Here is a 12059-nt window from a genome sequence, read left to right as displayed (position 1 = left end):
GTTAGTTGCAAAGGGGCTACAAGATCCCTTTGCATATGATTTTCCAAACTTCTAATCTTTGAGTTCTAAAACCATAGTTCGTCTCAAATTGCATATGATTTCCCAAACTGCGAATCTCTGAATTCTAACACCAGAAGAAATGACTGTGTACTGAACAGTAAACACACTCATGCACAAAGTCATCAATCATGCATGGTTTCCCTAAAGCAGGGGGGGAAATCACATATATTCCACTTCAGCTTTATTGGCACAATGCATGCCAGTTGCAGAATCAGGGTGTGCACCAAAATAATAAATATTTGAGGAAGAGAGAGGCAGGCTAGCTCCACCAGGCCTCCCTGGAAGAAGCAGAGCCCTCCCTCCAGTCCATCTGCCTTGGTCCAGGCCTCAGAGGGAGAGAAGAATGCTGGACCTGATCCCCTCCCCTCCTCACCATTCCCTTCTCCTTTTGTGTCTTGTCTTTTAGATTGTAAGCCTGAGGGCAGGGAACTATTATCCCCTCTGTTGTAAACCGCTCGGATTCCCAGTGATTGGGCGGCATATAAATAAATCCTATTATTATTATTATTATTATTATTATTAAAAATACACATCTCTAATTTTTCCAGGGCAGCCCCTGATTTCCCTGATTTCCTCCTCTTTCCTCCTCTGGGGCTGAATCTCTGCCCCTGTCCTCCTCCATCCATCCCCCCCTGGGTGCCCAACCATGCCATCCATTGCCTATTCTGCCCAAGATGCCCAACAGTAGTGCTTGCCAGGCTCTCAGAAGAGCAGCAGCAGCACACAAAGGGAGGGAGGGGAATCCTCAGCCTTTGGTCCTTCTATGATTTTTTTCCTGGTGGCTCCACCCTCCTGCCTTTCTCTCTAGGCTGCTGCGTTGTGTCTATGTATGTGTGTGGTTGTGTATACTCTGCAGTGACTTCGCAAAAGCGTGCTTCCTTCCAGAGCAGGGAGGCTGCTTGCAGCAAGCAGAGGGATTTTGAATGGTACCCCACACCCCATGGATTTTATTTTATTTTTACTGAAAGGGTGGAAGGTGGGGAAAGGAAAGGGATTGCTCTTTCCCAAAGCTTTGGATCTTCTTGTGATTTTCTTGCAAGGCTTGCTTTGCCCATCGCTTGTGTGATGATGGATGGATGAATGAATGAATGAATGAATGGGATTCCAGGATCTCCCATCATCTGGAAGGAGAGAGGCAAGCCAGGCAGGCTCTTAAGACTGAAAGGAAAAGGAAAAGGAGAAGAAGGAGATCCAGACACAATCTGTGAGATCATTGCTGCAGAGAGAAGAGACAGAGATCTGGGCGGATTCCCCAGCCTTTGGCGCTGCACCAAATATATAAATAAATATATATATACACACAGCTCTAGATCCAGGCTGCATGACCATTGCAAAGGTAGGAGAAGACATATGTCAAAGGGTGCTGCACTTGCTTTTCTTGGCTTAAGGGCTGGTCTGTGCCTTTCTGACTGAGGGGGACCCTCAGACTGTGAAACCCACTGGGGGAAGCTTTGGGCAAGTCACACTCTCTCAGTCTCAGAGGCAGGCAAGAAGGGTATACCTCCTCTGGAGAGGTCTTGCCAAGATAACCCCAGGATAAGTTGGAAATGACTTGAAGGCACACAACAAGAACAAGAAGGCAATGTTTCATGGGGTTTGCTTGGCAAGATTTGCTCAGATGAAATTGGATTTGGCCTTTGAGGCTGAGAGAGTGTGGCTTTCCTAAAATTTAAGGGACCAAATTTTAAAGGAGGGGGAATAATCATGATCAGACCGCTTCTCGTGTTACTTTATGATTATAATACTGCAAAGTGTCTCTTGGTTTATCTGAGAGATGTATGTACACACACACACACACACACACACACAATCTCAAAAAGAAAAAGGGCTGTACTGTTTTCTGTCTTTGAGATAGTATTGGAAAATTGCATCCCAGCACTGCATCATTCTGGATCTGAAAGGTTAGGTAAAGACAACATCAGCAAAGGGGGGAAAATAACCATCATTCCTTGTATTTGCATATATTTGACAGCTTTTGTATTCTCTTCCATTCTGTCAAAGAACTGTGTTCCCCATATTTTTTTACACATGGGAGGATGGATCAGTGCTGATCCAAGTCCACCCAAGTCTCTGAGGAGATGACCCAGAGCTGATCCCAGCTTCAGCTTTTGTAGAATTAGGGAACAGGATTTATCACGAAGTTCTCTGATGGGAAAAATGTTTTATTTAAATCTTGAGAGGGGAAATCAACCATTTTCTGTTATGATCTTGATATGCTGGAGGAACTGATCAGGACCTTGCATTATTCTGGACCTGAGCAATGGGAAGAAATGACCATTCTTTGGATAGTACAATAACATCACAAAACCTTTATGGGACCAACCAAAATGCAGAAAATACATGTTGTAAGCTTTCGTTTGCTAAGAATATACAATAATATCCCCACTAGTCCACAAAAGAGGGATATCTTTATTGGACCAACCAAAATGCATGTAGAAGAGGGCAAGAAGTAGAAATGCACAAAATACATGTAGCAAGCTTTTGGTCCCATCAAAGTATTCCTGTTTTGTGAATTTGGGATGTTACCATACATTCTTTGGATAGTACAATAACATCCAAAATTGATAAACAGTGATATCTTTATTGGGTCAACTAAAATGCACTAAATACATTTTTGGGGGTTAAACAAAATGCACAAACAAACAAACATGTATTTGGGGCCTTTTGATTGGCCTCATAAAGGTATCCCAGTTTTGTGGATTTTGGATGTTATTGTACTTTGCTACATGGCCAACTGGGCTTGCACTGGATATGCATTCTTCAGATAGAAAGTAATATTCTTCAGAGTTTAAGGCTGCCAGTTTTTAATTCTGAAGCTTTGAAAACAAGAGTTCATTCAGGGTGGAGTCACAGTAATATGTCAGGGACAGGATCTGGAGAAATCGAGAATTTAGGATACTGACAGTGGAGAAGCTGGATGAGCCTGCCAGACCTTATGGTTTATTGGACTTTTGGACCCATGAACAGGCTTTTGTTTTATCACAGGTGAAAGAAATACTTTTATTCAGCTGATCACCCAGTTTACCTCTGGAAGAGAGTTTGGTCAGGTGGACAGTGTGTCAGATATTTCTGAGACAGGTGTCTGTGGGCAGGTGGGCAGCTAGTAAAAACCTTGTGGACTAGTAGCTTTAGGACATTCTTTAAAAATGCTTTTGCTGGTTTGGTTCACTCGGTTGATGGGGAGGGCATAGTTCATCAACTACTCCCATTTTAAATTTCCTTCCTAAATTTATTTCTGCTCCATACAGAAATAAAAGCTATATTGGTTGTGTGCCTTCAAGCCATTTCCTGCATATGACAACCCTAAGGCAAACAGTGGAACACACTCCCTCAGAGTGTAGTGGAATCTCCCTCCTTGGAGGTCTCTAAACAGAGGCTGGATGGGCATCTGTCTGGGATGCTTTGATGTGGATTTCCTGCATGGCAGGGGGTTGGACTGGATGGCCCTTGCGGTCTCTTCCAACTCTATTATTCTATGATTCAATTATTTTCTTGGCAAGTTTCTTCAGAGGGGGTTTGCCATTGCTTTCTCTTGAGGCTGAGAGCATGTGACTTGCCCAAGGTCATCCAATGCATTTCATAGGCAAGTGGGAGGGAAACTCTGGTCTCCGGAGTCATAGTCCAACGCTCAAACCACTATGCCACGTTGGCTCACAAAAGTTATATTAGCTATTCCATTTTTGTTTCCCAGAGATAGTTGCATTTTTAGATTTCCTAACTGTCCATTAATTTTTTTAAAAAATGTTTGTAAGATTAAACAACATAAAAACCTAAAACTGAACTGTTGATTGCTGTTTGTCCCTCCAGGGTATATACTCAAGTTAATTTCACCATACTGCAGATTCATTTTAAATACAATAGTGTCAAGTCCAGAATATTTACAAAGCTGAATCAGGAAAGTTTTATATCAGCTGAAATTGAGCATGGTGTAGTGGTATGAGCATTGAACACATCTTGCCAAGAAACCCATGTGAAAGGTTCACCTTAGGGTTGCCAGAACCTTACTCGAAGGCACACAACAACAACAAAATATAGTTTATAAGTCAGAAACTACTTGAAGACACACAACAACAACAACAACAACAACAACAACAACAAAATATAATTTATTAAAGTTAATTTCTTTATGTTTTCATAATTTATTTATTCATACCTATATAGTGTACTTTTACAGATACCATAATCTGTTTTAATATATTTAATTCTTCCAACCTAAAATACTGGTTAACCACTCCTCGAACTTTGAAGCAAGAGTTTATACAATGGGCCCTTGGTATTGGCTGGGGTTTGGTTCCCAAACCCCATGGATAACAAAATCCATGGATGTTCAAGTTCCATTAAATTCAGTACCAAAGTACAACAGTGTACTTTATATAAAGTGACAAAATCAAGGTTAGCTATGTGGAATTTATGTCTTGTAATATATATATATAAGCTGTGGATGCTTAAATCCATGGATAAAAAACCATGGAGGATATGGAGGGCCAAATGTAATGGTAAAAAGGGTGCTTATACATGAAATGGGGAATTCCAGTCTAGGGGCAGGATTTTTTTGGAGTTTGTTCCTGTTCATGTGACATTTCTTTGCCCTCCTGAACTGTGGGCTTGTTGCAAGCATAGATAAAGCTGTTGACTAATGCAATAGTGTAGATTTATTACTCTGACTTTGCCCTGGAGAGAAGGATGTCCAAAAGGAATATTGCCCATTGACATGGGTTCAGGGTAGCTTGACTGGCTGGTGCAAAAGGAATGGGGTTTTGCATTTTGTCAGTTTTTATAATGAGGCTTTGGCTGAAACAGAGGCTGACATGAATAATGATGGTATACCTGTTCCATGGAAAGTTAAACCTATTCTTGTATATTGAGAAGGGTTTAGGTGTTAAGTGATTGCCTGGAGATGTTGCCTAGTGTCAGTTGAGCTGGCTACTAATTGCTGGCTGCTAATTACCTGGTGCAGATATCAGCAACAGATTCTATTTTTAATATCTTTCAGCCGCTGGGATATAGTGTATGTATTTTTTTTTAAACTTGTTCACTGATCAAGCCAGAATTTTTTCTCTAAATGGGAATTACAGTTTTTCTTTTAGGTCAGATTATCAGGTGATTAATTAAGAAGCAACACCGAATCTTTATTTGGGGAGTTAACATGCATTCATCAGGCAGAAGCATGGATAAAATAGCTGTGACATAATATAAAAATCAGGGGCAAAGTAGCCCCTCTTTTTGTGTTTGCACTTTGTGTTCATTAAGGCCTCATTCGCACTATAAAACAAACCATTTTTAAAAGTCAAATCGATGAAGAGATTTAGCGCTGAATAGACGTTCACACTATTTGATCCATGATCGAACGTTTAATCCACTTCATGTTCACATTTATCAATGGATCGATACAACATGAAGTTGCATCACAGGAGTGACCATGCCACAGGAGCCAAATCATATTGACAGCACGTTCATACTTGTACTGAATCGATTCATTTCAAAACAAGTGGGGGATGCTGCGGATTTGGAAGAACCGGTTTAACTGGGTTTAGCGCTGCACCCCCCCATGGCAAACTGCATCAGAAATTCAGCGCAAGTATGAACAAGGTCCCTTTAAACCGGTTGAAAACTGGGCCCACTGGGTGACCTTAGGCAAGTCATATTCTCTCAACTTCAGAGGAAGGCAATGACAAACCTCCTTTGAACAAATCTTGCCAAGAAAACCCCATGATAGGATTGCCATAAGTCAGAAATGACTTGAAGGCACATAACAATAACATTAGACCATTAGAGAAACTACTACAGTGTCACGTGGTATCTGCTGGAGTTTTGTTCCTGGGCCTCCTGTGGATATCAAAACTGTGTATGCTCAGGTTCCATTAAATGCAGTGGCATAATAAAATGCTGTCCTGCATATAAAATTGGAAAATCAAGGTTTGCTGTTTGGAATTTATGTATTTCTAAAATATTTTCAAGCTGTGGATGCTTGAATCTGTGGATAAAGAATCCATGGATACAGAAGGCTGACTCTGTTAGCAGTTTCATACTCTTTTATCTGGCATGGCTATATCCTAGGGAATCCTGGAATTTGTAGTTTGGTGTGCCAGTGCACACTCTCTTGATCTTATGCACAAGAGCTCTCTAGCAGAGAATTCCCAGTACCTCATCAAACTCCATATCTCAGATTATACTTAACAGAGCCATTGTACTTGGAATATCAAACCTTGGATGCACACCTCTTAGGAAGAGGTAGTTGGAGGGTCTTTTTCCCCTCCAAAACTGGAAGTGCCTGGAAAAGACCAAGGAGGGGATGGACCATTGCAGTTAAAGTGGTATCAAACTGCTATAACTAAAGAGTGTAGCTATTTGCTAAATAACTGAGTAGGGTGTAGGTGTTAGCCCTGCACCCTTTTATCACTTGCTTTATGTCCATCTCTACACATGGAGGGTGATGGTCTGTAGAAGAGAGACTCCACTGATAGTGGAGGTTCTTATTTTCAGAGCAGCACATAATCACATATAGAGAGGCCAAAAGAACAAGTGACACAGTCCTCATACATTTTTTACAGAGTGTGAATGCCTCAAGAGGACATGTGTTGGGGCAGGCATATGTATGGGAACACATATTGAGTTCCAAGCAATGTACAGTCAACCTCTGTGTCAGCTCTACTTTGGTACTTTGGTCAGACCTCATGCCAGAACTGGAGTTTTTATCCATGGATTCAAGCAGCCACGACTTGAGAATATTTTTAAAGGTATAGATTCCCAAAAGCAAACCTTGATTTTGCCATTTTATATAGGAGACACTATTTCACTATGTCATTGTATTTAATGGGATTTGAGCATTAATGGATTTTAGTACCCACTGTGTGTGTCCTGGAACCAAACCCCAGCGGATACTAAGGGCCCAATGTAATTACTTGAAACAAATCATCTCTCCCCTTTTAATAATATGACTCTATGAAAACCATGGGGTCACCATAAGTCGATAGGTGACATACACATACACTTAGGATTTGCTGCTACAGAGCTCTAGTGCCTCCCCAAATTACAAATCCCAGGTTTCCATAGGATGCAACCAAGTCAGCTGAAGGTGGGATCAAACTACCATAATTGTGTAGTGTGAAAGAGACCTTGCTCTGGTGTTGACTGCTGGCATGTCTCATGGCAGGTGGTTCACCACAGATGGCCTGTGTGGCCCAGCTGTCTTTGTTTTATAGGGAAATATAAGAACACATAATTCCAAGTGGTTCTCTAGGTCAGTGCTTCTTAAGCTCTCTGATGTAGGACACTACATCCTACATATTGCAGTTTCCCCCCGCAATATGACCGGGGCTGGCATCATATTTATTCTAATTAACTACAACTATTTCTTCTCTTCCTCGAAACTTGCTGCAGACTGCAGCTAATAGTTTGCAGACTGGCAGTGGTCCATGGAGGACCACTTTAAGTAGCACTTATTTAGTTAGGTCTTTGCCTATGTAGTTCTTGGCTCTTGCCTTCTAGCCAAGCCTGGAAGTTCAGATACTTTCTACATTGAGTCGTTCTAACTACTGTTTGGCAGCCCAGGAGGACATTATATTGGGATCAGTGTCTGAGGAGTAGACATTGCATAGAAGTCATTGTGTGCTGGGTGGGAAAATGTCTGGGTGTGAGCCGGGGGTAGGAAAATGTCTGTATTGGTGAGACTGGTTAAGAAATGCATCTGGTCCTGCCCACTTTGCTTAGGCTCTACTCTGTGCCCTCAATCCTTGACTAGATCCATTCTTCACTGGACTATGGTCCCTGAGCCAGAAAAGGTCTCTCATCCCTGTTCTAGCATTAACCAAGTCAGGAGGATCAGAAAGTCAAACCTATGCCTAGACGAGTTCTGTTTTAATCCACAGAGGACTCCAAGTGGTATAAAACGTCCACTGAAGTTAGGATGAATAGCCCTTGATGATCCCCATCGCTTCTTGATGAATAGCTGTAATGTGAAGTTAATGAAAGGTAAAATGATACTCTGATAAGTCGTTTTCTGTGCTTGTGGGGTGGCGGGTAAAACGAGCATTTTACCAGTGGCCAAGGAGAGATTTCTTGCCCACCCAGCACACTGTCAATGTTATTAGGAGTAGCTGGAGCTTTTCTTCTTGTGCCTATGATTAAGGCAGGAGAATGAAAGGGACACTGTGATCCTATATCGATTTACTGAATCCTGGCTGCTGTGAAGTCCCAATGGGTTTAGTCACTGGCCATGCAGAGCTGTCTTTTCCAAAAGCTATCAGATATGTGCTATTCAAGACTGATTTGCTGCTGCTGCTCTGTTAAAAATTATTCAAGGTGTCTTTGGGTTTTTTTTATCAGTGATGCTCTATTAGCTTAGGATAAAGGCCTTGTTACTAGTATGCAACCTTGATCCTAATATAGATACACATCTGTGCAACTACATGTCCTTGGTTTGAGTCAGCTTAACAAAAGCATCCTGTTTAAATGAAATCTGTCCATCTAAGGTATCATTTGAGCTGGTTTATTTTTGAACCATCCCACTGCATCTACTATGACTGGCAGCACAGCTAGAATTTGAGGGTGGTGGTGGTGGTGGGGGGAACTTCATGTGGAGAAATTGTTTGGGAGATTTGGGGAGACATATTTTTTTTTAAAAAAGGAATTTTTCCAATCTCTGTTCAAACAGGGGTCTTTCCAAAGATGTGAAACGTTTTTTTTTGCATGAGCCATGTCTCTTCCCTGAGTTCCCTGTCCTTCAGTGATAAATCATTGTTACATTATACTGAGCTGAAATGTTTGTGACATTCCTTCTTAATTGCACATGAACTATATATATATATATATATATATATATATATATATGCCACACAAACTAATATATATAATATATAAGTTGGTATCTCAGTAGTTCTCTCACACTATTGGAAAACAGCTATACTTGTTCAAGTTGGGAAACCCATTTTTGGCTGATTTGGCTGCAACCCTCTGTGAATCTACTCCGAAAACTGCTTTTTTAAGGATTGTGCCGCTCTTTGTCTATACAGCTTTTGGCCTTTAATCCAGGCTACTTTTATTCTAGTATGACCCCTGTATCTGCAGATCTGGTAACCGCAGTTTCACTTACTCATGTCCAGGGAAAAAAGGTCTCTCTCTAGGCATCTGGAGGTCCTCATTGTGACTCTGTGGTCAACTTCAAATGGAAATACAACGTTTGCCATTATCTGCAATATTCACTAACTGCAATAAGATTGGAACTATATGGAGGTTGTATTGTATTTAATTCTCTGTGTCTTTAAAAAGTGGTTTGGGTCTTTTTTCCAGTATTCTGTTTTACTTGTTCTATTTTTATTTGCTGCACATCACTTCAGGAGCCCAAGTATGTATTGTCAATAATAAATATTTATAGTTATTAAAAAAAAGTGGCAGCACAGAGATGGAAAACCTGTGACCCTTCAGATGATTCTGGATACAGCATGGCCAGTTTACAGGGATGATGACCATTGTAGTCCAATTGTACCACTCCAAGTCAAAACTGGATGCAAGCTCCAAGTACTTTGGGTGTATAATTCTTACATCTCCTTCTAGGCAATGACAGCCAGCCCTCTGTATCCAGGGATTCTGCATCCAAAGATTCACCCATCCACAGCTTGAATATATGTGTGTGTGTGTGTGTGTATTCCAAAAACCAAGCTTTTATTTTGCTATTTTATGTATGCTCGATGCCAAATGGTTGTTCTGACAGCAAATGCGTGGCTTTATGATCAGCAGTGTCTCCTTCCTGGGCTTGTTTTTCTGTCCTGTTGCATCTTTTTCTCCTTTGTGGGTGTGATTTACAGAGACACAGGAGCTCAGGGTTCTTCAGCAACCATAATACAAATCCAAAACAACATTAAAACAAGTGTAAACAGAGCCAGCATAGTGTAGTGGCTTGTGTGTTGGACTTTGACTCTAAAGACCAGGGTTTGACTTCCGGCTTGACCATGTAAACCCACTGGGTGACCTTGGGCAAGTCACATTCTCTCAGCCTCAGATGATGGCAATGGAAGATCCCTCTGAACAAATCTTGCCAAGAAAACCCCATGATAGGTTTGCCCTAGGGTCGCCATAAGTCAAAAACTACTTGAAGGCGCACAACAGCAGCAACAACAACAAAACAGTTTACAGACAGTCTCACCATGGGGGTAGTTCAGGGTGGAGAGGCCAAAAGGAGCAATACATATGGACCAAGAACCCATCAACAAACTGCTCCTCTAGTGGGGCTCTAGCAGGAGCAGTGTGACATTCTTACCGCCACTTGTGCAATGACATATCCAAAACCTTCCTTCACAAGTTGAATTAACTTCTTCCAAAATGGTGTGTGCTTAGCAGTAAGCAGTGGCGATTCTGCATTTCTGTGCAGCAGAGCTTTCTAACCTACTACTGGTCAGTAGAGTCTTGGCCAGTGAAAGTAAGTAGAGATTTCTAGAGGAAATTTTGCCCGGAAGCACTCCCTTTATCTTGTTAATGGACTGAGCACAGTGCCTGAGCTAATAAATCAATCCATTTATTTAAAAGGCTGGCTGTACAGCTAATGATGCATTATCTAGCTGAAAGTGAAAATGAGGACTTTCTTTGCCTTGCCTTCCCCACCAGCCACAATCAAGTATGGCTTCCAGATATCTAACTAGTATTTCCTGACGAAGGCTGCATCCGCATTGCAGAAATAGTCCAATCTGACACCACTTTAACTACCATGGCTCCATCCTACGGCATTCTGGGATTTGTAGTTTCATGAGATATTTAGCCTTCTCTGTCAGACTACATATCCCAGGAGTCCATAGCATGGAGCCATGGCAGTTAAAGTGGTGTCAATTTGGATTATTTCTTTAGTGTAGATGCAGCTAAAGTTTTTTTTATAGATAACTGTTTGCAAGGGAAGAACCTAAGGCAGGAATTAAATTTAGTCAATGGCAATTGGTGTTAGTGTCAGTGGGGAGCTTGATTCACTCCATGGTTCTGAAACTATTTTGAGACCAGGAGTCAGTACCCTTGACAGCCCATTTAAAGTTCATACTAAAACCAGAAGCATATCTATCACTCCATTAGCATAGAGGCCCCCAATCATTTGGATTTGGGCATTGCCAGTATGTAACATGAGAAACCCATGCTGATGTTTTTGGCATAGTTCTAGTGTCAAATCTCCCTTCAGAGAAATGGGACAGCCACAGTTTGTCTCAGAGTGACCAGATATCCTAACCGCAATGGAGGACAAGGCACTGTGAAATGTAGGACATTCAAGCAAAATGTGGGACATGACAAAATAAAAGCTAAAGTAAATAAAAGCTGGAAGTAAAGGACCTAGAAACTGTTGTACATTCACTGGTAACTTCACGACTTGATTTCTGTAATGCGCTCTACATGGGGCTACCCTTGTGCCTAGTCTGGAAACTTCAACGAGTGCAAAATATGGCAGCCAGGCTGGTCGCCGGAAAAACTAGGAGTGACCGAATTACACCCATCTTAAAATCTCTTCACTGGCTGCCTATTAGTTTCCGGGCACAGTACAAGGTGTTGGTTATAACCTTTAATGGCTTGGGTCCAACCTATTTGAGGGTTCGCCTGCTTCGATATAATCCGCCCCGCACCCTCAGGTCCTCTGGGAGGAATCTATTGCAGCCTTTAAAAACCAGACTACCTGCTACCTCCCAGAGAGCCTTCTCTGCAATTGCTCCCAAATTATGGAACGGTCTGCCAGACGAGATCCGTCAAATTGCCAGCTTAGACAGCTTTTAAAAAGCTGCCAAGACGGATCTCTTCCGGCAGGCCTTTCCTGAATAAAAGTGTCCGGCCACAGAATGACTGCCCCCCACATCATGTATTAGCCCATCGCTCTTGTCCTTGTTATATTTTTATTGTGTTTTTTATTGTGTTTTTAATAGATTTTTTAATTGTACATGTTTAATCCTGTTTTAAGGGGGGGAATTTGGGACATAATTTTGCAAATGTGGATTTTAATATGTTGTGAGTCGCTTTGTCTTGTAACAGAAAAGCAG

General features: G+C 41.6%; 1 protein-coding gene across 4 annotated transcripts in view; it reads left to right on the top strand.

Moving 5' to 3' along the window:
- The first annotated feature begins 906 nt into the window (after positions 1-906).
- LOC149323332 (coronin-2A-like) overlaps positions 907-12059 on the top strand; it is a 69994-nt gene continuing 58841 nt past the window's right edge. For 3 of the 4 annotated variants that reach the window (XM_089488788.1, XM_089488789.1, XM_089488784.1), the window contains exon 1: positions 907-1396. In XM_089488788.1, coding sequence (XP_089344914.1) covers positions 1382-1396 — 15 coding nt within the window. In that variant the 5' untranslated portion in view covers positions 907-1381. Of the gene's footprint in view, positions 1397-7968; positions 8032-12059 lie in introns of those variants that run through there. The other variant, XM_089488787.1, reaches the window with a different exon arrangement.

This window comes from Sceloporus occidentalis, unplaced genomic scaffold, assembly GCF_023333645.1.
Source record: "Sceloporus occidentalis isolate IW3139 unplaced genomic scaffold, rSceOcc1.0.p SCAF_1, whole genome shotgun sequence".
Classification (NCBI taxonomy): Eukaryota; Metazoa; Chordata; class Lepidosauria; order Squamata; family Phrynosomatidae; genus Sceloporus; species Sceloporus occidentalis.
Note: the sequence above shows the minus strand (reverse complement) of the source record. Positions and strands in the feature narration are given on the sequence as shown.